This window comes from Convolutriloba macropyga, chromosome 1, assembly GCF_964194025.1.
Source record: "Convolutriloba macropyga chromosome 1, txConMacr16.3, whole genome shotgun sequence".
NCBI classification, from domain to species: domain Eukaryota; kingdom Metazoa; phylum Xenacoelomorpha; order Acoela; family Convolutidae; genus Convolutriloba; species Convolutriloba macropyga.
This window is the reverse complement of record NC_134468.1, coordinates 8,463,565-8,490,094: the sequence shown is the minus strand read 5'-3', so window position 1 is coordinate 8,490,094 and position 26,530 is coordinate 8,463,565. Positions and strand designations below refer to the sequence as shown.

Genomic DNA, 26,530 nt, shown 5'->3' with positions numbered 1-26,530 from the left:
CATTGGACCTCAATGAATTTGCAGATCTAACTCAGCTGCAAAACGAACTACGGGAATTCCGCGAAATTTCAATACCTCGCTGTTTATTCATTAACAAAGCAATAAAGGAAACAGCTCTCCATACATTTTCAGACGCGTCGGAGTATGCACTCTCAGCAGTTTCGTATCTTAGGATTGAATACGTTGATGAAACCGTTCAAGTGAAATTCATCATGGGAAAAGCCCGCGTAGCTCCAATCAAAAGAATGACAATTCCAAATCTCGAGTCGCAAGCCGCCGTCTACGCAGCTCTGCTCGCACAATTCGTGACAGAAGAGCACGACATTCACATTAATGAAAAAGTTTTCTGCTCCGATAGTGCAACAGTTCTTTATTGGCTCAGAACCCCAGAGATACGTCATCGCATATTTGTTGCTAACAGGTTGGCGAAGATACTTGATGTATCAACAGCACATGACTGGAATTACATCACCTCAGCTGACAATCCAGCCAATGATGGCTCAAGAGGCTATGAAGTTAAACAGATGAACTGCAGTTCTCGATGGCTCAACGGTCCTTCCTTTCTACAGTTACCAAAGTGACTGGCCAAGTCAGGACATCTTGAAAGCACGAAATTCAAACGTTCTCATCGTTCATGCGTTGCAAACCGGTCTAAAATCAGCAATTCAATGTCCCATCAACATTGCACGCTTCAGCAATTGGAATCGTCTGGTTAGAGTTGCAGCATACTGCTTCTTCTTCCTCGATCGTTTGAAAAAACAGAGCAGTAGCTTATCGCTCGCACATCACACACTGGCTTACAAGTACCTCGTCGGCGTTGCTCAAAGTCAGAACTTTGGAAGTGAGATTTTGTCTTTACAAAAAGGCAAGGAGATACTTTCGTCGAGCCCTCTAAAGGCACTCTGTCTTTTTGTTAACGGAAAAAATGAAATCCGCGCCAAAGGTCGGCTGTCTAAGGCAATGGTCTAAGAAACTGCTCGCCATCCGTTAATTTTAGACGGGGTTAACTCAATCGTTAAGCTCCTCATCAAAAACATTCACGTGGTGAATAGTCACTCTGGTGTTGAACAAACACGTTCCTTTCTAATGGAATACTATTGGATTCTGAAATGCCGAGCTGTCGTTAGACAAACAATACGTCAGTGCATTCCCTGCCAAAGAATGGCTCAAGAAATTAAACCACCTTAGATGTCAGATCTGCCCAGTGAACGTTTACCGCTACAAAATCACTTTGCGTTTGCCACAACAGGCCTGGACGTCAAAGGTCCTTTTCCTATAAAACAGTGTGTTAAATTTGCTACCCGTTATATCCTTCTTTTTTCATGCTTAGTTGTAAGAGCCGTTCATTTGGAAGTTTCTGAAAGTCTTTCTACAGACTCTACAATGAGTTGCATCCGCAGATTCATTAGCCGCCGCGGAAAACCAAAAATATTTTATTCTGACAACGGAAAATCTTTTGTCGGCTCTTGTTCCGAATTGAGAAAAGGAATAGAAGCTCTCTGATCCTCGCGAGAATTTGCATCTAAGCTCCACATCTTAGACGTAGATATCAATTGGAAATTTAACCCCCCTCTGGCTCCGCATTTTGGCGGCAGCTGGGAAAGATTAGTTCAAGTTTTCAAACTCTTCCTCTACAAAGTCATTGGCTCAAGAACGCTAACAGACGAAACGCTGTCGACATTCACTTGTGAAATTGAGTCCAACATGAATTCGCGACCATTGACGAATGTTTCTAGCGATATAAACGATCCACTACCTTTAACGTCAAATCATTTCCTTTTGGGTAGACCCTCAATCGACCTCATTTCAGGAGTCTTCTCTCAAAGCAAAGTAGCAGTTACTAAATCTTGGAAAACAGCACAAATTCTAGCACAACATTTTTGGAACCGATTTATTAGAGAGTATCTCCCTAACCAGCAGAAACGCTCTAAATGGCATAAAGTAAATAAGAATTTAAAAGTTCACGACTTAGTCTGGATTTTGGAAGATTTCACACCTCGTGGTCTCTGGCCTCTAGCAAAGGTAATTGAAGTGTATCCAGGCTCGGATAAAGTAGTTCGGCTAGTCAAAATAAAGACTGCATACGGTGAAAAGATCCGCCCCGTTCTCAAGCTAAGTAAAATTTCTGTTACATTCACATTCAACGGACAAATTCACATCATTTTAGCACTCAGCTTCCATAAATTCCTCCTGCAGAAATCTACACTATCGTTAAGGTGCAGTCACATCACTTACTTGTCGATCAACATACGATTTAAAAAATCCAGTACGTTAAAAGGTCCGTCACTCTTGAGTGGTTATAGTTAGGTGGAGGTAGGTACAAGCCGCAACAGGTAGAAATCTCGGTTTTTTTTGCGCTGTGTAGAAAGTTGCTACACCGCAGCAACCTCCGATTTAGCCTTTTCCGCTTGTATCGCAATTTTTGGGTATTACAATTTTTTGCCTTTACCCGCTCCGTCAGTTGGAAACGCCGATTTTGAAAATCATTTGCTTTGTTATCTCTTGTAACCATCTTTTTCTTCCCTCAGTTATTTTATCGGAATTATTTATTGGCTACAAAGTTTTTACCTAACAAAGCATCGTCTTTACGGAAGCCTACTATTCTTTGCAACCCTGCAAATGGGGCCGGCGATGTCATCAACATTGATGCCCAGTGGATTATTTGCCATATGTGCACTACTTACCATCTGTGCCCGTTACTGATTCGACATGGTTAAGAAAAGTCATGCAAGTATTCAGCCATAACAACATCAGAAATCGTGAAGAACAGTCAATTTAACAAAAACTAGAAACTAGAAACTGATTAATTTATACTAAACCAATGTAATCCTTTATTAATTCAATAATCAAATAAATCTCACAAAGTTACTAAGGCGGCCAACGTAACAAATAAAATTAGGGCAAAAAAGATTAGACTTAGTTGGAAATCTAACATTTGACACTTGAATCAAACCACTATAAATAATCGGGTCTCCCCACCCCCCCCCCCCCCAAAAAAAAAATCATGGTGAATATACCATAATGGGGGCTATAACTTCAAGGGGGCTATAATGGGGAAAGACTCAAACAATCGAGCGCTTCGCTATCGGAGGCGGAGACGTTTGATTTATTTCAACTCCTGTCTATTTTTAAGAAGAAAACCTTTTCTTACTAATCTGCAAAGTTGTACTCTCAACTTCAGTTTAAAATGAAATTCAACACTTTGGTATCCTTTGGTTCTCTACGTACGTTAGAACAAAATCTTAGTTTCCTCGGGCCTCGTGCCTATCACTCAGGCGCAAGTGCCCTCGTGTCAGTGCACTAAGTCCCGCAAGCGACTAAGATTGTCTCTTAACATGTACTTAGATAACCCATGTTAAAAAATAAGAAGGGGCTAAAAAGTGAAGACAGGTCCAAATTAGCAGAATAATCTTGAAATGTATGTTCTAAATGCAGGGGAACTTGCTATATAAAGGCAGTCAAGAATGGCCTATTTGCTAAATTCTGGCTCTAAATTTTAGCTGCTCTAACTAGTTTTGGCTTCCACTGCTTTTAACGAGAAATTTTAGGAAATAAGAAGATGGGATCTATTCTCCACCCCCTCCCCAGCTTAGTGAGCAAACTTTTAGATTTTTTCGTTTGTGGCCCCGCTTTGTAGCTGCAAAATATTTGCACCCGCAGACGCACGTGCCAAATGTTTACTTAGTGATAACTATTTAATGGAACGTGCTCCGTAATTGAGGGGAGGGACAAAAATGGAAAATAATCATTGAATTTTTACGCCCCATATCTCACTCGCTAATTTTTAATTTAGTAACGTGATATACAGCAGCACATAAATTGTGATTGGGGGCACAAAAATGCTCTAATATACTAAATACGCTAATATAATTTCTACAAAATTTGATTTAGAGCAATTAATTACGCAAGTTTGCGATTGTAATGTTGTTAGAACGGACTTCAATTGTATCACAAAGTGGGGTATCAAAACTTTCTCCAAATTTCCCATAGTTAAAAATTTCCACTTGAAAAATTTTTACTCTTTTTTCGATAAATAAGTTGGATCATAAGTTTAGCCCCTTAGGCCTCAGATTTATGGCCCGACTTATACTTTCGTTTGGCTTTTAGAATGAATTTTAGTGACAAGCTGATAGCCTGTAAGTTGATTGAGTTGGGGGGGGGGTTCAAAATTTTAACAATAAAAATTGCCCTTCATACACCATAAGTTTGTCTCGTGAAACTGTTTTGGTGAACTGCATTTTTAGAGAATGGTAAGGCGTAAGTAAGGCTCTAAGGCAACCTAATGCCCTCTGCACGTTTCAAAATTCGGTTTAGAGTAAAAAAATTGCTACAAACTTTGTTTGAGAAAACTTAATTTCGCAAATTCAGAGCTGTAGTTTTGTTAGATTAGCAAGATTCGCGATAAATGTTTCGTAATCAGAATTTGTGTAAGAATAGCCGATCGTCTCAGAACTTTGTCTTAGAATAGAAATAAATTAGTTTGTGGGTTTCAGTTGCACAGTTATTTGAGTAGACGCCACTTGTGCAACGCCCAAAAAATTTTTTGAACTTTAAAATACCGGGTCTTTAAATCGATATAACTTTTTTCATGCTCTCTAAATAATTTAAAATTTAAGTCCTTGCCTTTTCGGTTTTTGTAGTGAGCCCTCAGACGCATGTGTCTTTATTAGGAATTTGCTACCTGGGACCACTAAAATCTATATCCTGAAACATAAACGCAGCTCAAGTCGCCGAGGGATTCACAAAGTTACCCAGGATACAAAAGGTTACAAAAGTGCAATCCTAACTTCGTTTGCTGTATGCAATCGATCCTCAATGATAGAAATAATGATGCAAACTGGTTTTAAGGTCAATTGTGCTTTTAAAGACTTCTAGAACTGTATTTTTACAGAAAAGGGCTAAAATCATTTTTAATCTTTAATTACGCGTGAAAAATTTTCTCCTAGGAATTTTTTTTATCAAGTAGTAAGTTCAAGACCGTGTTCCTGTTTAGACAACAACGTAGCTTGCAGATTATGAAAATAACACATATGACAATTTGAACAAAAAATTTAGAATTATTTCCCAGTTAATTTTTTCAAGCTACTTTTGACAAGAAAAAGATTTTTTTTCGGATGAAAAACAATTTTATCTTCGAATACTGTGTTCAACTTTTGAAATTTGAACTGACGGTTTTGTAATTAGAGATTCCAATATTTCATGAAACATTAAGTGTAGAACTTAATGCCCCATCCTTGAACTTGTCTTAACAGGTTTAATTGAATATTGCATACAATGATAAAACTGTACACGCTCAAAAGTCCAACCATCCATTAATCAGTTGTCTGTTATTACTACCCATTAGAAAATTGAGAACAAAAAATCAACTGAAAGCAGAGAAAAATTGCTAGGCAAAACGCCAAAACCCATATACGAAAACATATAACCAAAGGAAAAATGCGCTTTTTAGGATATAAATTTTCTGTACCCCGCTGACTCTAAATTTCTCAGCCTATTTAGTTGGTTTTTGTTTTTGCAATATTAATATCTCAATTATGCACCTTTCTCAAGTGTCAATGAAAACCGCTACTTTTTTTCCTGATTCTCTAATTAAATTGAAACACAAATTCTAAATAGCTCGGCATGCGCTTCAGAGCACTAAGATCTAAATTTTTAATCAAAACCTGTTGCGATAATAGCAGTTAATTAAACTGCCACTGTAATAAACTTTAATGCCCGATCGACACTGGGAAAACACTTCAGCATTAGACTACGAGTTCATCACACTCTTTTGTCGCCACTGTTACTAAGTAAACAGTGGCGATAAAAGATTGGTGATAAACTCGTAGTCTAATGATGGAAACAGTTTGATAAAATTGTATTTAAAAAACAAACATGATCACAGCAGGTGTTGATTAAAAAATTACTACACGGTTGTTATCGCCCTCGAAGTTATCATAACACCTCGGCTTCGCCTCGGTGTTTGATAATTACTCGGTGGCAATAACAACCGTGTGGTAACACTCATCATAAACTTGTAATTTATGGTTAGACTTTTGTTCTTCGCAACACATTTATCTCGTTAATGTAGTTTTCAGCGTCCTTTCCCCCCATATAATATTAAACAGTCTGTTGTTAATACATAATTTGAAAAAACTTTTGAAAAAATCTGAAGAAAATTTTCTTCATAATTTTTTTTGTTAATTGCAAAAGTTTCTGTGATTTACTTTGGATTACACTTCGTACTTGGTTGAAAAAAAAATTAGGAGATTAGGCGTAAGTTCAGTTTGAAATAGGTACGCATTGCTCAAATTTTTTAACAATTTTTGCTATTGATATATATTCTGCCGTTATTATATACTGTAAACTGGAACAACATTTTCTGTGAACAGAAGTGAGGTTCTGTATGTAGGCAAAATTAGACAACAGCTGTCAATTCAACATTCCCATTCCCAATGCAATATTGAATTGTTTGAGGTTTTTGCAATGGCTACTGCAAGATATTGATTGCAAATATTCAGGATTTAAAAATTTTGCTGCACATTTTTGCTTACTCATGGAAGTTCGACTGTGGAGGAGTATCCCCCACAGTCGAACCGTTTCCCTCCTCCCCACGTGAACAAAACGTCTGTCTCCACAAGCCTGAGTGGAGAAATTGATCAGCATTTTCACCTGGACATTGGGTTATATTGCCTCATTACTCATTATACATGGTGGAATAAGCCGTAGCAGTTAAACACTTACTGATATAAAGGTGTGATAAACTGATTTCTAGATGGTCATATTTCTCCTGGGAAAGCGAATAGGTATTTAATCACCCAAATCAGTGCAGGCGACAGAATTCTGGCCTTTTTACGATCAGGCTGCAGTCATTCCTGATTTCAAGTTTTCCCTAACAAGTTCCAATCATATCTTACTCCGAACCCAAACAGGTTATGACCCTCTTTAATGGTGATCTTTGCACCTTCAAAATAATATTTGTTATAGTATATAAAATGCAATGAATTCTCTCACTTCTTATTAGGCTATATACATGTGTATTATCGCCCAAAAAGCATTAAATAGTTTGATCACGCATGGCAATAAAAGCAAAAACTTTGCTCGCGAGGGGAAAAGGGAACAGCGGTTCCCAAAATACAGCTCCCACTTTGGCGCAATTTTGATCGATGTTTTGATTAGGGGCGACAGTTTTTGTTAAAATCTAGCCAGCGCCCCTGAAAATTAAGAAATTTGATTTTTTTGCACTAATTTGTGGAATTTGGCGACGAAGGCATTAGAATCATTGTTACTCGGCCGTCACATTCCACCACGCAAGTGCGTAAACAGATATATTCTGATAATTTTCGTGGAATTAAAGGTGCAGATGGGGCCAAATAGTCCTGCCCAAAATATATGGGACGCTGGCTCTGCATGATAACTAGTTCACAATATCGAAAGTTATAACGAGCTTCAAAGTACATTCTGCAAATGATACTGGTCTGTATACGACACTGGGTTATCCTGGTCTTCTGTCTGCAGCCGTCGGGTCAAACTGGGCCACAGGTCGTGAATTGGTTACCGCTTAAAACTGATGTAGACGCGATGTCTACATTACCTAATGCAGTTATTCCTCAGTAAGTTTTTGGTTCTTTTCCGTTTGAACTCCCCACCCGCAGTAGGCGATGCAACCTCAGTTACAGAGCGCGCGCCAATAGAGAGTAAATCATTCCCGTGTCGAGGTGTCACCGCTAAAAATCGCTAAAAGATGTAAGATTTGCGGTGAATTTGAGTAAAAAGGGTAAGATTTGCGCTCAATGCGATGCCTGCGGTGAAAAAAACTTTTAGCGGTGAAAAATTTTTTCATCGCTTAAGCGTTGAAAGAAAGTTTTTCACCGCTACCAGTAGAATGCGGTGAAAAAAAATTTTCACTGCTAAAATTGCAAATCTTACAAATATTCACCGCTAATTTCAACGCTTATCTTAAATTCGCAGGAAATATCATTAAATTAAAAGACAGATTACTCAGTGGAATCAGAAGTTGTTGACATGCAGGGGTGAGAGGTTCGAAACCTTATACGGCAGGTTCTTTTTTGTAAGATAACAGGTGAATGCGGCGAAAAATGATTTTTCACTGCTAAAAACCGCAAATCCTAAAAAATTCACCGCCTTCACCGCATTCAACGCTAAAGGCAGCGGGCGCTTTGCTGTGAAAAAAGTTTTTTTTTCACCACTATTCAGCGCTAATCTTACATAGTTTCGTGACCAAACCTCGACCCGCGTTATGGAAAAATATGACACGCGCGCTTGGAGGAGGGGGAGGGGGAGGGATTGATATGATGGAAGAAGGTCTTGATTCCTCTTATGATTTTGATTTGATAAGAAAAATAAGTGAGTTGTCGCATTATACTCTTAAGTTAACTTTCCATGAAACATTTTCAAATCTCTGCATAGGACCCGGACCGAGGTTTGGTCAAAAAATGATGTAAGATTAGAGGTGAATAGAAGTGAAAAAAATTTAGCGATGAAAAGCGGTGAACAGCCCGCATCTTTAAGCATTGAATGCGGTAAGTTTTTCTAAGATTTGTGGATCACCGCATTCACCGGTGTGATATCTCAATCAATAAGTTGGCAATCGTATTGTTAACACTTGTCTGAAACTGTAAGTTGGATTTGCGGCACGAATCCGTGGTGAAAACTAAGAATAGAGTTATTAGATTCGATAACTAGAGATGTGACACACTTCCACTCAGAGATTCTAACTTAAAATCGGCTAGGTTTCCACTAATAGATTACTTAGGCTTCAAAACTAAAGATTTAGAAATGCAACTGAGTTAAATTAAGGTTATAGGAAGATTGAAATAAGGTGAAAATGATGAAAGTGGGTGACGTGATCAAGTTGAACAAAACTTTTTGCAGACGGAGGTAATTTATGATTGAGTGATATACAAGGAGTCATGAATATATCACACTAACAGATAGCGGTCAATAGAATTTAGCACAAAATCTTGATTATTGCATCACAAATCTTCTGCTTCCACAAATTTGAGAGCAAAACTTGAGATCAAATTTGGATTGTTTAGTCAATTTAACTCAGTGATAATATTTAAAAAGATATGAGGGTTATTGTAAACAGTTATTGGTGAAGTATTAGATTGTTAAAATTCGATTAAATATGTTGAATATTAAAGGTGTTGAATACAAAAAAAAAATTTATATGCAACAGTAAAGAGATTCCGGAATGCTGAATGAGTGTGGAAAAGTAGCACATGAACAAGTTGATTAGAATTATTTAACACAGATTAATTGGGTGGGCGTTACGAATGAGTGACAAACTGAAAGCATAAGAAATGAATGGGAATTGTATCATTAGAAATGAAAAATGACAAAAACTGAAATTTTAATGGTTCGAAATAAGAGTTTTGAATTCCGTTATATTTGGTTTTCTGCATCATAAACGCCCATGTTTATCTCCCTCTCATACTCTGCATAGTCGTAGTCTGGTGGTGAAGTTGTTAAAGGGCGTACTCACGGGTCAAGTGGGCTAACTGCTGGCTATTCAAAATTTGATTCTTCTGGTGGTGGATGCGTTGGTTCTGCTTGTATTATTGTCGCAATCACCAGATTTTCAGTGCATGGTCTATTGGAGCTAGGATTGGAACCAATTTGCTGACCGAGCAAACCAAACTTTCAAAGCCGTAGTAGGCTGGTGCGCGTCTGTTGCTGTACTTCTTCCTCGAGTGGCTAGTCGTTGTGGCCTAGTAGTCTTCTTGACGTCTCGTCGCTCTAGAAATGTTGCTGTTTGTCGATGATACGCCTGAAATTTTGTCATTATGACGATGCCAGATTTTCAAGTCTCCTCACTACTTGTTCTTCAGTTCTTTGGAATGATACGCCATTTTATCTTCCGTATTATTCTCATTCGGAAGAGATCAACATTACGCAATTTCCAGTGAGGTATATTGCGTTTGGTTTTGGTGCCGAATTCTGCGATATCATTGTTCCTAACGCAAACTCCAGGAGCACCGGCTTCCTGAATTAATGTTGTAGTGGGGGAAGTGCGGAGTACTGTACTTCCGGGTGCTTGAGTGTGCCAAAGACCTTATAGGTCTTTTCTCGAACCTTTTTGTCACATTTTGAACAAGTTCAAGATCGAGCGATTTTTCAGAGCGGGGAATAAGGTTTCCTTTTTGGAAAGGTGTTACGTTTGTCGTCTTTTGTTTGCATATACGTAGTTGATACACTATTGACTTTATTGATTCTTTTATTGTAAATCTGGCTGGTATATTTACTTGCTAATTTCAAACAATTTTTGCCTCTTTTAATAGTTTGTTTAAAACGTTCTAATAATCCAATGGCCTGGTGATCATTTGCAGGTGCTGTTATAATATTAATATTATTATGCTTGCAAAATTTTTTAAACTTAATCTCCTATTAGGCATATGATCTAAACGGATATTATGTGGTAATCCATCAGTTTGAATATATTCACTTAAACATTTGAAACGTTAGGTCCATTTTTTTAACCAAATAATTATACTGTTGGATATTTTTTTTAAAAATGTCAATACATGCGCTAAAGTGTAGATTTTGGTCTTTTTCATTTGTATTTGGTCCACTATTTGATTTTCTTCATTGGGTTCAGATCTTGTGAGGTGTCCACTTAGATGGCGGGATTACGGGTTTAGGATTCTTACCTATATCTCCACAGGATTTGCACTTTGCCAACTTTTTTTTAGGATTTCCATATGCATATACGGCCAAAAAACGTATTGGAGTGAGGTGGATGAGTGAGGTGGATGTATTCCAGTACCGCTTCTTGAATAGAGTTTGGAATTGCCACTCCCGCCAAAAAGAAAGCATATGTGTTTATGACCTTGCATCGTTGTTCATCATTCTGCAATATGCAGTCGCGAACAACGTTCAGTACGAGGTCTTTGACCGTCTGACCTGCCAACAACCGTCTGAACTGCCGTAAAAAGCTGGGGCAGGTTATTTTTGAAAAACTTTTTCTTGGATAGGTCCAAATTAGGGGTCGTTGGTCCTTCAATAGTTGACCAAGTCGTATTGACTTCAAAATTCAGGGTAGATGGGAAGGTCAATCGTCCTGTATTTACAGATGGAGTTTGGGGAGATGCAATTATGGAAATCAATTTGTTAAAATTAGAGTAGTCAATTTGTGCTGCGTTTGCAGAGTGAGGTTTATACAACTGAGTTGTGCGAGAGTTTAAGGGAGAAAGCAATTTGGAATTGTTTGTTTAATGGGTATTAGTGGCACGCGTGGAATGTGTAGTAATTGTCGCGTTAATGTGCTGTGATTGACAGTTCACTGGTGCGGAATTTGTATCAATTGCTGGAATCGGGCGACGAATGCGGGTAATTATTGCAACCGCAAGCTTCTCATCGTATTAGTTTGTAAGTTTTCCTTTTCGGTTTGGTTGGAGTGAATTGTAATCTTTAAGTCCCATTTTAGCGCCGGCTATATGTTCAATGTTCAAATCAAAAAATGATAATCGATCTATCTAACCTGTAAGGCGACTATTATAAGATTTATTAGATCTGTGTTCTTTCATGATTGACAGTAGCCTCTGTGATCAGTAATGACAGTTAAAGAGGTTCCACATAAGTATTCGACAAGCCAAACCATTCCTAACAATTCTAGTTCGTTGAAACTATACCTTTCCTCGTTATAGTTAAGAAATTGTGAAGCATATGCTATTGTATGCCAACCTTTTGGTGATCGTTGTTCTAATGCCGCAACTAAGCCCACTCGAGAAGCATTGCAATTGATTCGGGTTTCCAAGTGTGGATTGTAATGTGTGTTTTCAATTGTGATTGCTACTTGGTTTTTAATGTGTTAGAAATACAATTCTGTTTCATTAATCCAGACAAATTTTGTGTTCTCTTTATGAAGGTGGCGAAGTGGATAACATAATTGTGGTAAATTCGGGATGATTTTTCTCAAATAGTGTACTGATCCTAAGATGGAACGTACTTCTTTTAGGTTTTTTGGTTTAAAAGAAATTTAGTTGTTTTTTGTTTTTCGGTGATGAAAGATTTGATATTGCTGATGTTTTTGAATCTAATGCAGAAATACCAGATCGAATAAATTTCTAGCCTAACCGTTATATTTCAGCTTTGGAAAAGTGACATTTATGTAAGTTAATTCTAAGGTTGTCTTCATCAAGTTTTTACTTCATCTACTTTTATAGAATAAATTTAAATAAATTTCTTGAGGTCCTTGACTGACAAAAAATATATCATCAAGAAAACAATGTGTATTTTAGCTCCAAATAGAGTGTAGTACATCACTTTTTGATATGCAGCTGGTGTGTCAGTAATAGCACAAAATCCGGCAATGGAACGATATGTGACTGTAAATTGGACACTTATAATATTAAAATAGCAATTTCGGGGACCAAATTTAACTGACTGCCAGCGTACTTAATATCCATTGTAGAAAAATATGCCGTCTCATTTGATTTATTTGTGTTAAAAATTTGCTGGATTGTGTCTATTAAATTGATAAAACTAGGCATCAGATATATATTTTTATAAATTGATTTATTTAGAAATTTAGAAAACAAAGCCAGTTTTACTTTTTTATTGCGTTCAAATTTAATGACGATTGGTGATATGAAAATTTTATCAGAGCAACTATTGGGTTTTATAATATGTTTTTCGTCTATTAAATTTTTTATGTTCTGCATTTACTAATGGTTGAAGTTTAAATGCTATTCGTCGTCCTTTCTGATGAGTTGGAGGAACGTTTTTATAAATGTGGACATTACAGTGTGTATGCGAAATTTACCGATGCGGGAGATGAGACATGAAAACTCAAGAGCTATTCGGCGTCTGATTTGACATTGACTTTGATTAAAATTTGGTACTTGTCTTGATTGATTTACAGAAAGTCCAATATGAGAAAATCAATTTTTGATTGGTATCTATCCTCTACAACTATAACTTTAACTTCTTAAGCCAACCAGTCATTGCATTTTACCGTAGTATCAATGCTATCAACTATCTTGGTTAAGTCATTTGAAGATGTTTTTAAATCTTTAAATCCCTACGGCTTTGTCCAAGAGCTATCTTTATAGCTCAAAACCACTGCATTTGCTAGGTTTTTTGTGGGTGATTGTGCAGACGCTGCCGGAATCCAGTAGTGCTTTAGTCTTTATGTTACCGAAATGTTCTTACACACTTACTTGTTCAACTTCTATCTGAGTTTGGTCGTTGGTGATGACTGCTACACAGTTATCTTCAAGTTCGTCGAAATATGAATAGTAAGTAGCGCCATAAATGTTGTGCTTTTTTAGCATATTGTCTATTTGATTAACTTGTTCATCTATTGTTGTATTAGTTCCAATTGTAGCGACTTCGGATGATATATCTTCTACATAATTGACTCTAGGTTTGGGTTTCATTGGGTTCTTTGATTTCCGGCAAACCTTTACAAAAATATTGTTGATACCACATTTTCCCCCTTTTTGCGAGTTTTTCCGCGTGCTGGGCAGTATTGGCGATGGCTACGAGACCAAGTATAACCATAGTTTGGATAAATGGATGGTTTAAATGGAGGGTTTGGATAAATGGATGGACTGAGTATGCAAAAGTCCCCTAATGTTCTACTTGATTTTGTTTGCCCACTTTTTTTTTAATTGTAAGTTCCTGCGCCTTCGTATTGTTTCGCTTTTTTCTCAACAGTGCGCGTTGAATTCCTTCATCTTGCATATTTGCATTGAATACATCTGGAATAATTGATTCTTAGTGGATGTCCATTTCCCAATTTACGGATAATTTGCACAGTCATCCATAAAATTATTTCACCAGTTACCCTTTTGGTTGTTTCGGCTTTCCGTGCCTAGACTGAGATAGTTGAGTGAGACAGCTTTGCTGTCACCGAATTTCCAAGATCTGTCACCACATAGACTTCCTGCAGCCTCAATTTTCTGGCATTTGTTGAGCTACGCATTTTTTAATTGGTCGCTTCCGATTCTATGATCGCATTCAGTTTGGGCAGTGCTATTGTCGACGACTTTCTCCTAACCTGGTTCGGATGGAAGCATTGGTTTTTCGGGGGTGCTTCTCGTAAGATATCTATCGAATTTCCTTTTTTTGCCAGAGTTGCTAATTTTAAGACGGTTCTCCAACTTTCCCATCTTAATAGAGGTTCCAAACTAGGTCATTCCCAGAACGATTTTTTTTCTGAGTAGATCGCGTTTTTTAGGTGCTGACTTCGCCGTTTGATACTTCACTCAATAGGTTAGCAATCGTATCATTAACACTTGTTCAAATTTGAAAGTTGGATTCCCTTCAAGATTCCGTAGTCAAACCTTAGACTAGAGTTATTAGATTTGATAACTAGAGATGAAAATGTGACATAAGTCCACTCAGAAGTTTTAGTTCGGAAAGTTGCTGGTTTCCACTAATTATTTTCAAAGGCTTCAAAACTAGAGATTTAGGAGAGCAAATGAATTCAATGAAATTTATAAGAGTAAAAATAAATAAATGTGATGAAAGTGGGTGATGTGGAAAAGGTGAACAAATTTCCATACAGACGGAGATAAAATTTTGATTGAGAGAAATACTAGGACTCATGAATATATTCTACTTACCAAGGGGGTATCAATAGAATTTGGTACGATATTTTGATTAGTGTATCACAACCGGATTTCTTACAAGAAAGAAACTGCCATACACGGGTGCGGATCTCTCCCCTCCTGCATGTCAACAACTTCCTATTCCACGGCGCCGTCTCTCACGTAGTTCAATGATATTTCCCATGAATTTATTATAAGGGTCGAATTTAGCGATGATTGTTTGTAAGGTTTGCGATTTTAGTTGTGAAATTTTTTTCACTGCCTCCTGGTAGCGCTGAAAACTTTCTTTCTCCTCATTTTGCTGATAGCGGTGAAAAATTTCTTCCACCGCTTGAGAGGTGCAAAAAAAGTTTTTTTTTCACAGCATTCATCGCATTTAGCGCAAATCTTACACTTTTCATTCAAATTCACCGTAAATCTCACATAAGTTAGTGACACTTCGACCCGAGGATCAATATAAGTCATAATTTGGTAAACTGCTTGCAAATTTTGCGGCTAGCGCTGAGAGAGTTCTAGCACTGATTCGAAACACTTTCAGAGAAGAGTTAATTTTTAGTGCTAGCTCAGACAGATTTCAGAGCAAAATTTTCTGTGATACGAAACTTCGTGGCATCAGAGCGAAATTTAGTAAACATTTTCTCTGATCATTGTATTAACCCTAGTTGGGTTCTGTTGACAGCCTTAAGGGGCATAGAGCTAGGGCTACTTGATGTTGCGCCCAAAATAGTCTCAACGGACCTCTTACGCTTGTGACACACCGCTTAGTGGCCGCATATTAAATGCAACCCCCAACCGAACGTGACTTTTTTTGGCACAACGATTTATTAACCTATTGCCACGAGTTCGGTAACGAGGGTTGCCTAAAGCTCGGGGGCACAACACAGGGAAAATAATCGAATGCATTTTTTTGTTGCTTTGAAGAATTGCCTTATGAGTTTACGCCAAAAACGATGCAAGAATCAGGGAAGAAGTAACAAAATTTCTATTGTATCTGATTATGGTTATGCAGTATCTGTGACTGTACTCACAAAAACTCGAACTAAATAGTTCAAGCAATTGATCTGTTGTCTTGAAATTTGGTGTATTTTTTCAGCTTTTGAAATTATTGTGTCTATACTAATAGTTGGGGCAATGCGATTTAAAACGAATTATCTTGCGACGGAATTGTTATAAAACAACTATAAGAGGAAAAAAGAGAGTGTGGTAAATAAGAGAAGAAATCCATGACGAACAGTTATGGGTTTCTAAGTTTCTTTCGTCAGTTGTTGGCCTAATTTTTTTGAGGTAACAGGTGAACTCTGATCCGGCAATTTCTGAAGTTTTATGAGCTATTGATGAGAAAAGTTGTGATTCTTGGTTGCAAAAGTGTTCTTTTAATTTTATTGCTGTAGTTAATAGAAGATTTTTTTTCGTCTGTGTTACAAATTTTTACGATACAAAAAACTGTTTTTCATCCAGTAGACGTTCGTTCGCTTGCTATGAGAAAAAAGTTTGTGCGCTATCCTGTTTTTTTGTTGACTAAGGAAATTAGTGTTTCTATCTTTTTACTGAACAGCTTTTAGTTGGTTATTTTTTATTTTGTTTGGTTTCCGTGAAACTTTTTTTCTAGAATGCAGACTCCTGTATGAAACTTTAGTCGTATAAAAATGTAACTTAAATATTAAAAATTGATATTTTCTTTAACAAAGCTTGTACAAGTCTGTTGTTCCAGTTAGGCAGACCAAAGTTGAGCTCCTTTTACAGCCTTAAGGAGTATAGAGCTATGTCTACTTATTTCTGCGCGCGAAGACTGAACTAAATCTATCTGACTCAACTACTCAAAAAGACACTGACCGTGAAACTTAATTGTTACGGTGGTAAAATATGCACAGCACCCTAGTCTTGACTATACACATTGTGTATCTAACTATTAGACTGATTAAATACAATCAAGTAAGCGCTTATTAAAAAGGAATAAAGTCTTCGCACTTTGTGAATGTTGGAGAATATGAGGATACAAATTCCTCTGATTCATCTGCTGCAAAATTTTACATCGTTTTCTTCTACGATATGTTGTGTGTCGGGTAGAAGTACTGGTTGAACAAATATAATGTTTCATATTTTATGTAAATATTTTACGGCCTAATGTCTATCATTCAGCTGTGAGCTGGAAATCTCCCATGCCAATGTCTCTTCAAGCCCTCCGTGTAGAAATTGACTTAGGATAACCCATGCAAAGCTTCATAAAAGAAAAGAAGTTCCCCTTTTGTGTCCCCAATGCAATATGATCCCCAGTTGCAAAAACGTGTCATTACATAGTAATTAAATATGTGGAAATGCGTGCCTCTGGTAAATAATTTATCTCTTCTGTTTGCGCAATCCACTACGTTATGCACTCCCCCCCCCCCCAGTTAAAGAGCACGTGTCGCAGTACATAGTAAATCACTATGTAAAAATATGGCATGTGCGTATAGGGGTGTAATCAATATGCACCCACTATGCCACTATCCTGGGGAAGCGCAAACGGGAAAAATCATAATCTAATATGCACCCATTAGGATACCGGACAACTTTAGCGCAGACGTAGAAGATCCAGTACAAGAAGTGGGAAGACTCACATCTATTTTGAATGTTCAATATGTTATTGGTTCACCAGCACGAAAACCTTGCTCAAAAGTGCATTTGAGTGAGAAAGTTTTTTCCTGGGTTTATTTTTTTTCACATGGTGATGGAACAACTCCTTCGCTTCTCCGGTAGGGATGATTCGGATTGTGCGGTGTCGGACTATCCTGCTGTGCAACCTAAGTGCCGAAATCTGGGATTGAGAAGGCTTCTAGATTGCGTGTTACAATTAAGCTTTCATAAAATAAGCCTGTAACCTTTTTTATCTTGGTAGACGCAGGCGGTCGCCTATGATGAACTATTTTTGAGCCCTATTAGAGCAAAGTATTTGCATTGCTGTATGAGCTTGATACCCAAAGATCCAACTGGAATAATTGATTGGGCTCAACAATTTTTTTCTGATCTGACTGATTTCAGAAAAATAAATTTCCTTGTTTTAATAGTGTTCAATTAATTCGACTTCAAGGGTCTCTCTTGCCAGTTAGGTGACGTCGCATTAATTTTGTCGAATTTCAAGAGCTGCCTCTGAGCTATTCGAAATAGCAATTTCCTCAAAATCGAAATTTGTGGCCATTATTGAAATTGTGTTGGTCTTCTTTATCCAAAAGTTTTCGCTTGATGGTTCTTGCGGTTTTCTTCTAGAACATTCCTTGACTTCTCAAGTGACTTTTTTACGCATCACTTCGTTATTTTTGAGTTATCTCATTGGCTCTCATTTTTTGTAGCTAATGCAAAATCAATTGTGAGTTTTTGAATATCAAAGCCGTTGTAGTTTAGTGTGTAAGAGGTCAGACGGCGGATCTTTTCCGTTTGTGCCCCCCCCCCCCCAGCTTAGTGGGTGCATATTATTTGCAACCCCCAGACGCACGTGCAATATTTTTACATAAGGATTTACTAACTAATGACGCGTGCTCTGTCACTGGGGGGAGCATAACGTACTGGGGGGGGGGGGGGGCACAAACGGAAAAGACCCCAGACGGCTATCAAGGAGGTTGTCGGTTGTAACCCCTACATGTTTTTTTTTGTGTTTTTGCGTCCATTAAGTTTCTAAGCTACACCCGTAAAAACTAATGTACCGCCTGTCATTCGAGAGCAATTCATCTGACGTTAGTCTGTTTTCTTTGGCAGTTTCCGACTGTTTATTTTGTCATATGGATAACTTAAGAGTGGTTGAAATGAGTGTATTTCTTTGGTGATTTCCTGCGCTGCTCTGCGTATATAAATGGGAGTCAAAATTCGTTCGTTCAGTTTCCGCTGCATGGTTTGTGTGATGCTCGATTTGGACTGCTGACGTCTGTACCTCCGTCATCTTTATCGACTGACATCTGTAACTCATTGTTTAAGATCGTCATTTATTTGATTGATGAGCCTCAACAGCCTGATTCTGTCGGAAAAACATATTTTTCAACTTATGTTGGCCAAAATGACTAAATGGAGGGGCCTTAGAGGATGAATAAATGGATAAAAAATCTTCAATCGTTTTTTAGAGCCTGCAATATTATCTTCTTTTAAATTCCGTCTTATTTAATTTTTCTTCTCTGATACATTTGAGAGACGCAGTATGGTTGTTTCCAGCGTAAAATACGGCCGTAGATATTGTTTCAAAAATTTCTGCGGCTCAACCTACCACAAAAATTATGTATAACTCATTTAGAAAACATCGTTTTGCAAGGTTGTACTTAAAATTTACAGCAATTATTTTAAGCATGAACGAAAATTTTTATTTGAATCATATCTTGCAGAGTTTCTTTTCGAGGAACACCTTGTAGATTTTCATAAATTTTCACAAAACCAATGCCTACGGTAGTTGGCTTTTTGGGTTACAATCTGGTGATCTGAGAAGGTATCTTTTTTTAAATTGTTTTGTGTGAGCATGACCAATTAATTCAGCTAGAAAAATGGATTTCACTTGACCCATTTTTCTGTAGAGCCTTTTTATGCCTGCATCTCTGAACTGAACCAAATATGGCAGGTTTCATATGTAATGTGCTGTAACAGATCTTGTGAAATTAGTAGTTTGAAGGCTATCCAGAAGCCATTTTTTAATCGAAGATAAAATTAATGGCGTTAAAGCAAAACTAGTCGTTGCAGTAATTTGAAAAAGTATATATACCAATCATGGTCTTTGATAAGCTCAGCTTAGGCCCAAACATGAAAATCTGTGGATTGGCGTTTATTGATTTGAAGTAAAAAAAACTTAAGTCATGCTTTCTTTCTCCGCTATTTTTTCTCTGGAAAAGCTAAAAGCTTGTTTCGGTGGGTACTTCAATGCTCGCGTGGTAAACTGAGTTTTTTTTTAAATTTTGTGTCCATGTGATGCATTAAGATCAAATTTTCGGTTCACTGAGTTCCGATTCTTAGAATTGTCTAGCTCGTTGGTAATCTTGTGTCTCAGTATGTGTGAGAGCTTGTTTATGTGTGTGTATCTCTCTGTGTGTTTTTGTGTGTGTGTGTGTGTGTGTGTGTGTGTGTGTGTCTGAGTGTGTGTGTGAGAGAGAATGAGAGAGTCTGGTGAGACTTTGTAATACAGTTTAACGTTTTGAGTGATATAATGGTGACGTTTTCCTAGTTTCATAAACTTTTTTTGTGCTACATAGTTTCTTGTTGGCAGTTTCTTGGTAAATGCATATCTAATTCTGAAACAATTTATTGAAGAGTGCGATTTTTTGTGTATTTTTTTAATCTGTGAGAGCAGTTGAAGCATAAGCTGTGCGTTTAATTTGTGCTTCTTGTATGATCCTCGTTGTTGATTGGCTGAAGTCAGCGGGTCGAAGCCGCATCTGTAACAGATCTGATTCAACAGCCTCATTTTTTTAAATTGGCTTTAGCGGCGATTTTGGGTGCTGAATCGTTTCCAGTGTCATCAAGAGTGGTACGCCAATGTGATAGATCTTCGGTTGTTTTTTTTCTATATTATTCTTCCAACAAGGTCGTTGATATTTGCATCGCATATAATATGGGTTGGAAGGTAAGGTCGAACTGAACTATTTCACGTTTTTTTTGCTGAAAGTTGCTGAATATTTTTTTTACAATGGCAACGATTTTATGAATAGAGAAAGCTTAAATTGTCTTATAAGATCTGCTGATCAGTCGTGATTGAAAATAATCAGGTTATACAGTATTTAGTTGCCCGTGCATTTATGTGTTTTCCAATTTTTCTATAATGTCTGTTCTTTTAATTTTGGTGCTCAATCTCTTGTCGCTTGTTGTTCGGTATATGATCCAATTTCTATATTTTTCTGAAAATTGCTGCGTCAGACATAATTAGAAAACTTTTATGTGCGCAAATTTTAAAAAAATTATTAGATACGTTTATTGTTCGAGGAATTGGCCGCTAAAAAAAATTGTTGATATAATTGCAAACCAAAAATTGGGCATAGAAAACATAAGGGGCTTAAACAAAATACATCAAAATTTTCACTTTTGATATACAGGAAGATTTTTTTAAATCTAATCTATTTATTTGTGTAATTTATTTAAGAGTTTTTGTGAGCGCAAAGGATTCGAAAGTATCATGTAATTGTAGTAACCAGTCAACATGAGCAGAATATTTGTTTTTCAGCGTGGATCTGTGTACGAAAGATCAGAACAGCTGCTACAAGACATTAAACCGATTCTGCTTTGCTACAAGAAGGTTAGTCGCAGTAATCGAACAATTTAGATATTTTTTTCTGAATCGATTTCTGTAGCGCAACAACTTCTTTTCACAAGCTGTATTAACGCATGCATAAAACCAGCGCAGTTCTTAATTCAGCACAAAATAGACTACTGCTTTTGATGGTCGTTTTTAGGGGTATCACTCGCCTCATCAGCCTCGTTTCATCATTAATAAATCGATACTTCGGAAAGTAGTAGTATAATTTACTCTTAAGGGTGCACACTATTAATATTCTGATGTTCTTAACTAAACTGAAAAGTTGCTTTCTTAAATTTTACACAAAGATACTGTTTGACACCTTGCAACATTAAATTTTTATTACATTACGTCAAAAAATTTTAAAATCAAATATAATGTGTAGGATGACGTCACAACAAATAGACCTATCAAAATATAAAGTTTTCAACGTTGAGAGAATGAAATCAATGCAACTTTACCCAGGTCTAGGAGCAGACTTACGAAAAAAAAATGCTCGACCAAAATGTACTATGAAAAGACCATACTCGACACATTTGAGCTATGAAAAGATTTTAGCTGGACTTTAAGACATTCTGGAATTCAGCTCTACTCAGATTTTTCGCAGATTTTAGGTGGACCCGAAATTTAAGAGAAGACTTTGGATCGACACAAAACTTGGGCTGGACATAAGCTCGACACAATGTTTGCAATCAAAGTCGAGTTAAAGTCTTTTCATGGGTCCATCATTGGTTTTTTCATAAGACTACTTTTTTGGCATTGAAATTTCCCGTGCAATATTGCATATAACGTAGACAGCGTGTATGCCCCTTCATTTTTTAGGATTCAGAAGAACCACAAATCCCTGATAACCTACATTATTTTTCAAAAACATAGTTCAAAATTTTGGAAGGGAAAATAAGCTGAATAACGCCAAAATTTTGTCATGGCTATTGGGACTAGGACCCAATACACTTAAGCTGGCTGGTTTGTTTGAATCAAGTAATGTGGTAATATACTCGAGCTGCCATAACTCTTTATCTTAAGATTTGAGGGAGATCTTAGGGCTTTTGGCAGTTTTCCAACTGTTTTTTAAGTTGGACTGCTCTGGTGCAAAGCTATTTAGTCTTGCTCCGGCTCTGCTTCTGTATGTGCAGAAGCAGAAAAAAAATGAAAAATTTCGGATTTTGAAATATACAGACCTATGAAAAGACTAATTGTGGACCCATGAAAAAACCTTTACCGACTTTGTTGGTTATGAAATGACTGTGCTGGACTCATGAAAAGACCTTAGCTGGACTTTATTCATTATGAAAAAACTTAAGCTCGACCCATGAAAAGATATAAGCTCAAATTTAACTAGGAAGCTCGACCGTGTAATTATAGTCAATATTGCCCCCCCTACTAGACTTTTAAAGTCTTTTCATAAGTCGAGGACCAGGTCTTGGTATGTCTTCAATTAATCTGAATTTGACATAGCCTTATTGTAGATACTATATTCTATAGCGTGTGACCATGCCTCAGAAAACCGTATTTTAATTTTCTCGAGTTTTGTTTGTGAGCAATAACATTTTTTTACATTTCGATATGTCTCTGGTTTTGACTAGTCCCGACACGGACTTGTGTTTCAGAACAACAGCAGCTCAATTAGGGGGTACATTAGTGGAGCATTGCAGCATTTTTTGCCGTGCAGGCTTTGACCTCAACCAAGCTACCAATGGTTTTGTCTAAACATGACACAACAACCCCTATAAATAATCATTATTAATACAAGGCGGCTCGGTAATGTGCGATGGAACATAAGGTTCCGACCCCGCCCATCCACAATTTTGGCATAATTGTCTACCAAATCAGGAACAGATAGAAAAACACAAAAATTATTTTTTTGGGAATCCCAAAAAACTCAAAAAAGCTCAAGTATTTTTCAAAAAAAAAATTGTGTATGAACGATAAGATAGCCTCCAAAGCAAACAACTCAGAGGAGCAAAAATTGATGCAATTGATTGCTGTGATATGCCAATATTAAGAAAGCGAGTCAAGTTGAACAGCAAAATCAAACAACAACAACAACAAACATTAATTACATCAAAAAATTTTTTGTCCGTTTTGAAAAAAAGAAATTTAATAAAAAAGTTAACATACCATCAGATAAAACAAAAACTAAACAAAATAACTTATAAATCACCAGAAAAAATATGGGACCAGTCCATAAAAAGTTTTGGTAACAATTAGACAAAAAAGAACAAAAACAAAAAAGCTAAAAAATTCGCTTTTTTTAAACAATTAAAGTCAAATTAATAAAAAACCATAGAAACCAAACAAAATATCCCAAAGGTTTACGATTACCAATTCTACTATAGAAGGGCATTAGGAACTGTCCTCATTCATTTTTTTAGCGGCTAAAAAGAGCCACAAACAAAAATTCAATTGAAACTTAACAGAAAACGCTGTCCAAACCGTCAAGCCATATTTTGGCCCTCACAAATTTATCGATTGCGCCCTTTTCAAACAGCGAAAAAGTAGTATATGGCCATTCATTAGTAAGACTAGGTAACAAGTTGACAAAAAAGCGAAACGTAAAATTATGTAATAGTTTTGATTTTTTTTTCGAAGCAAAATTACATCCAAAGTCATGAAAGACATTAATTACAAAAAGAACTATTTAAATAGGGTCAGTTATTCATCCACAGGAAGCCATGAGACCTGCAAATATCCAGATTTTTTCGTGCGTGTACAAAAACAACGTCAAGTATGACATAAACACAATTAATTTAATTTTTTTTGTGAAAAACCGGTATTGAAGCCAGTAAGGTCATAACGAATACGAAAAAAATAGATTTTGGGACATCAATCCCCTTTGACACCTTCCCTTGTCACCCATAATGTCATATTTGAGCTGTATTTAACTAACAAGATCAGGTAACAAATAGAAATTTAAAAAGAACAAAATTGCTAAGTTAAAAAGTTTTTTTTTAGTTTTGTTAAACAATTTTTTCAAAGTCATGGAAGCCATCAGCTACGTACTAACATCAGAAGATCTGCTCATCAATTTGTCCATGAAAAACCGATGAAACCTATCCATTTACAGAAAATTTCATAGGACCCAAACGACAAAGTAAAAATGACAGTTAAGGACAAAATTTCAATTAATTTCTTCAAGAAAGAGGTGTCGGTGCTGTCAAAACGGTAATCTATGTTGTTCAGGATTTTAATAAGTGCAATTATGATATATTTTGAACGCTTATAATGTGATATGAGAACTGTCAATAATGTGATAAGGTGACAAAACTAGAAAGCGCGAAAAACTGGCAAATATCTTAAAACAAAAAAACTGAAATCTAGTAGTATCAAAGGCAGAAAAGAAAACTTCAGGCTTAGAACCACAACCGAGACTAAATTTCAAATCAGTAGAATGAAGAAATATTCTTTCTTTGCTGACACTAAGCAAGAAGTTGAACAAATTAAGAAAAAATATAGAGGAAAAGTTAATTAAGCCATTATTTATTTGAAAATCAATTATTTTTAAAGGTCGAAATGACCATAAACATTCAAGAAAAAAATTTATTTAAATGCATTAGCTTGGAGCTCCTTAGAAAGCCAAATAGACCTACCACTCCTGCGCTTTGATTTGATATGTTCTGTTCCTTTTTACTTAAAAAAACGTCTTTTTTTTTTAAAAAAAAAAAAGACCGACTGATTGCAATCCGACTTCTTTTTGGATAGTAACAGTCCAAGATTGGCCCAAAACTAGCCCTGCTAATGCTTATTGTTCGTTAGGAACAATTGATTTTTCGAATGTTGTAGATATAGATAATTTGTTCGTTGAAAGCTCAAAAATAAATTCTTTATTTCTGAAAACCAACGAGTAAAGTTAGCAAAAAACGGCGAAGTTTTAATTACAGAGCACCCTCAACGGACGCCGAAGTAGGAATAGCCCCCTTCTGAGTCTACAAAGATTGTATGAGTATTGTTTGGGGCTGTACTGCAGGCAAATTTAATCAAAGTGGACTAAAGTAGCTTATTTCGTGCCGTTTTTTGATGAAAAAGGCTGAATTTTGTATTATTTATCCAGAATTTTTTTCCAAAAAATTAAATCAAAACAATCAACAATGCTTGTTTGTCCTTAAAAATATAGTCAACGACACTATTCTCAAAAATTTTATTAAATTTTAGCAAAATTGACGAAAATTTAGGCGAAAATTCCGGAAAAAGTGAATAAAAACAACGTGAATTCACTCTACTTTTCTCATAAGTTTAAACCTCGATAACTCCCTGTAGAAAACGAAAATTTAAAAAATCTTTTTAGTTCCATATTCTACGCTGGACGAGCTTTCTGATGATACCAGTCTCAACTCTCTACGATGAATATATCGATCGCCGAAAATTCACGGAACAAAAAAAAAAACCCATTTGAGTATATAGTTCCTCCCCCCTCAAGAGGGTCGGAACAAAAAAGGATTATTTCAGCTTAATTTAATTGACAACCTAAGAGGATGTGGCACATTTTTGAGTAATAACTTTGTTCAAATAAAACTCCAAGAATAAAACCAGATCATGACACTACAAAAAATTAAAAATGGCTGTTTAAAAATTTTGATCGAAGAATGAACTTCGGTTTCAACTCGGGGGTCTATAGTATAGACCAATGAATTGAATCCGAAAGTCGTTCCTCGTAAGACTGCGCATGATTCTTCCAACATTTCTACTGAAGCTTGCTGCTTCAACCTTATATTGCGGGGAAAGTTTTTTTTACAAGACGCGGGTACGATATATCATTTAATTGCTTTCAAAAAAAAACTATTATGAATTATTTCACCCTATTTTGCCCTTATATGAATTATTTTATTAAGGTCGAAGTGACGTCTGATCAAACCATCTTCGAGCCCTGCTGGACGTTTTCATAATATATTTTATACTACTTACTTATTGCTGGGATCGCTTTTCCGTTTTCATTTTTCTCCTGACGATAATACGTTGCTGAGTAACTTTCTAAGAAATTTAATAGGCTCAAATTATGAGGCTCGCTGAAAGTAAAATTTCATAATTTCAAGAGCAATTTTTGTTTTGAATATTTTGCACCACCCCTCTCAGTTATGTCCCCACCCAAATTTTTTGCCCACTATTGATTTGCTCCCCGCCAAATTGTCCTCCCCAAATTAGTGAGGGTTAGCTACATAAGCTTAAGCTAGCTAGAAAGAAAGCCAACAGTTCGCCAATAGCGAGCAATTCGTCCGACGTTAATGGGATATCTTTCCTCAGATCAAATCACTCCTGACCGTTATAAAATACAAAACTTTGAATTTTTGTCGCCGCTTTTCATTTGCGATATCGATATATCTCTAATAGAAACAAGCTTAAAGCTTTGAATTATCCCATAAAAGTTATACAAAGTAATTCAGTTCATCTGAAAAATGCGAAGTTACCAATCGAAGTAAAATATCCGGTCAAATAATCATTTTCCGGGTGTCATTATATTCTCTTGAACCAAATTCATTGAAGTTTTTTCTTCATTATGTTGGTCATCCCCCCCCCGGCCAATTCGACTTGTTCACCTCAGAATTGAAATGAACTGGTGACACTCCATAGCTGCGTTAGGATGATGGTAAAGTTCTCTCAGAGCTATCGTAGTCTCTAAGTGATGTTTTACCAAAATTGACTATGAAAAGTTCAGAATTTTCCAGTTTCTCCCACTTTTTACTCCTCCCTCCTTACTCTGTCAACCAATCCTCATTAATAATTTTCCCTGTAGCTTTTTTTG

At 36.6% G+C, this 26,530-nt stretch overlaps 1 protein-coding gene across 1 annotated transcript in view; it reads left to right on the top strand.

Moving 5' to 3' along the window:
- Nucleotides 1-26,530, top strand: part of LOC142345300 (uncharacterized) — a 48,576-nt gene that overhangs the window by 4,608 nt on the left and 17,438 nt on the right. Inside the window, exons 2-3 of the mRNA XM_075397289.1 lie at nucleotides 7,401-7,592; nucleotides 20,722-20,793. Of these exons, the coding sequence (XP_075253404.1) occupies nucleotides 7,447-7,592; nucleotides 20,722-20,793 (218 nt within the window). The 5' untranslated portion in view covers nucleotides 7,401-7,446. The remainder of the gene's footprint in view (nucleotides 1-7,400; nucleotides 7,593-20,721; nucleotides 20,794-26,530) is intronic.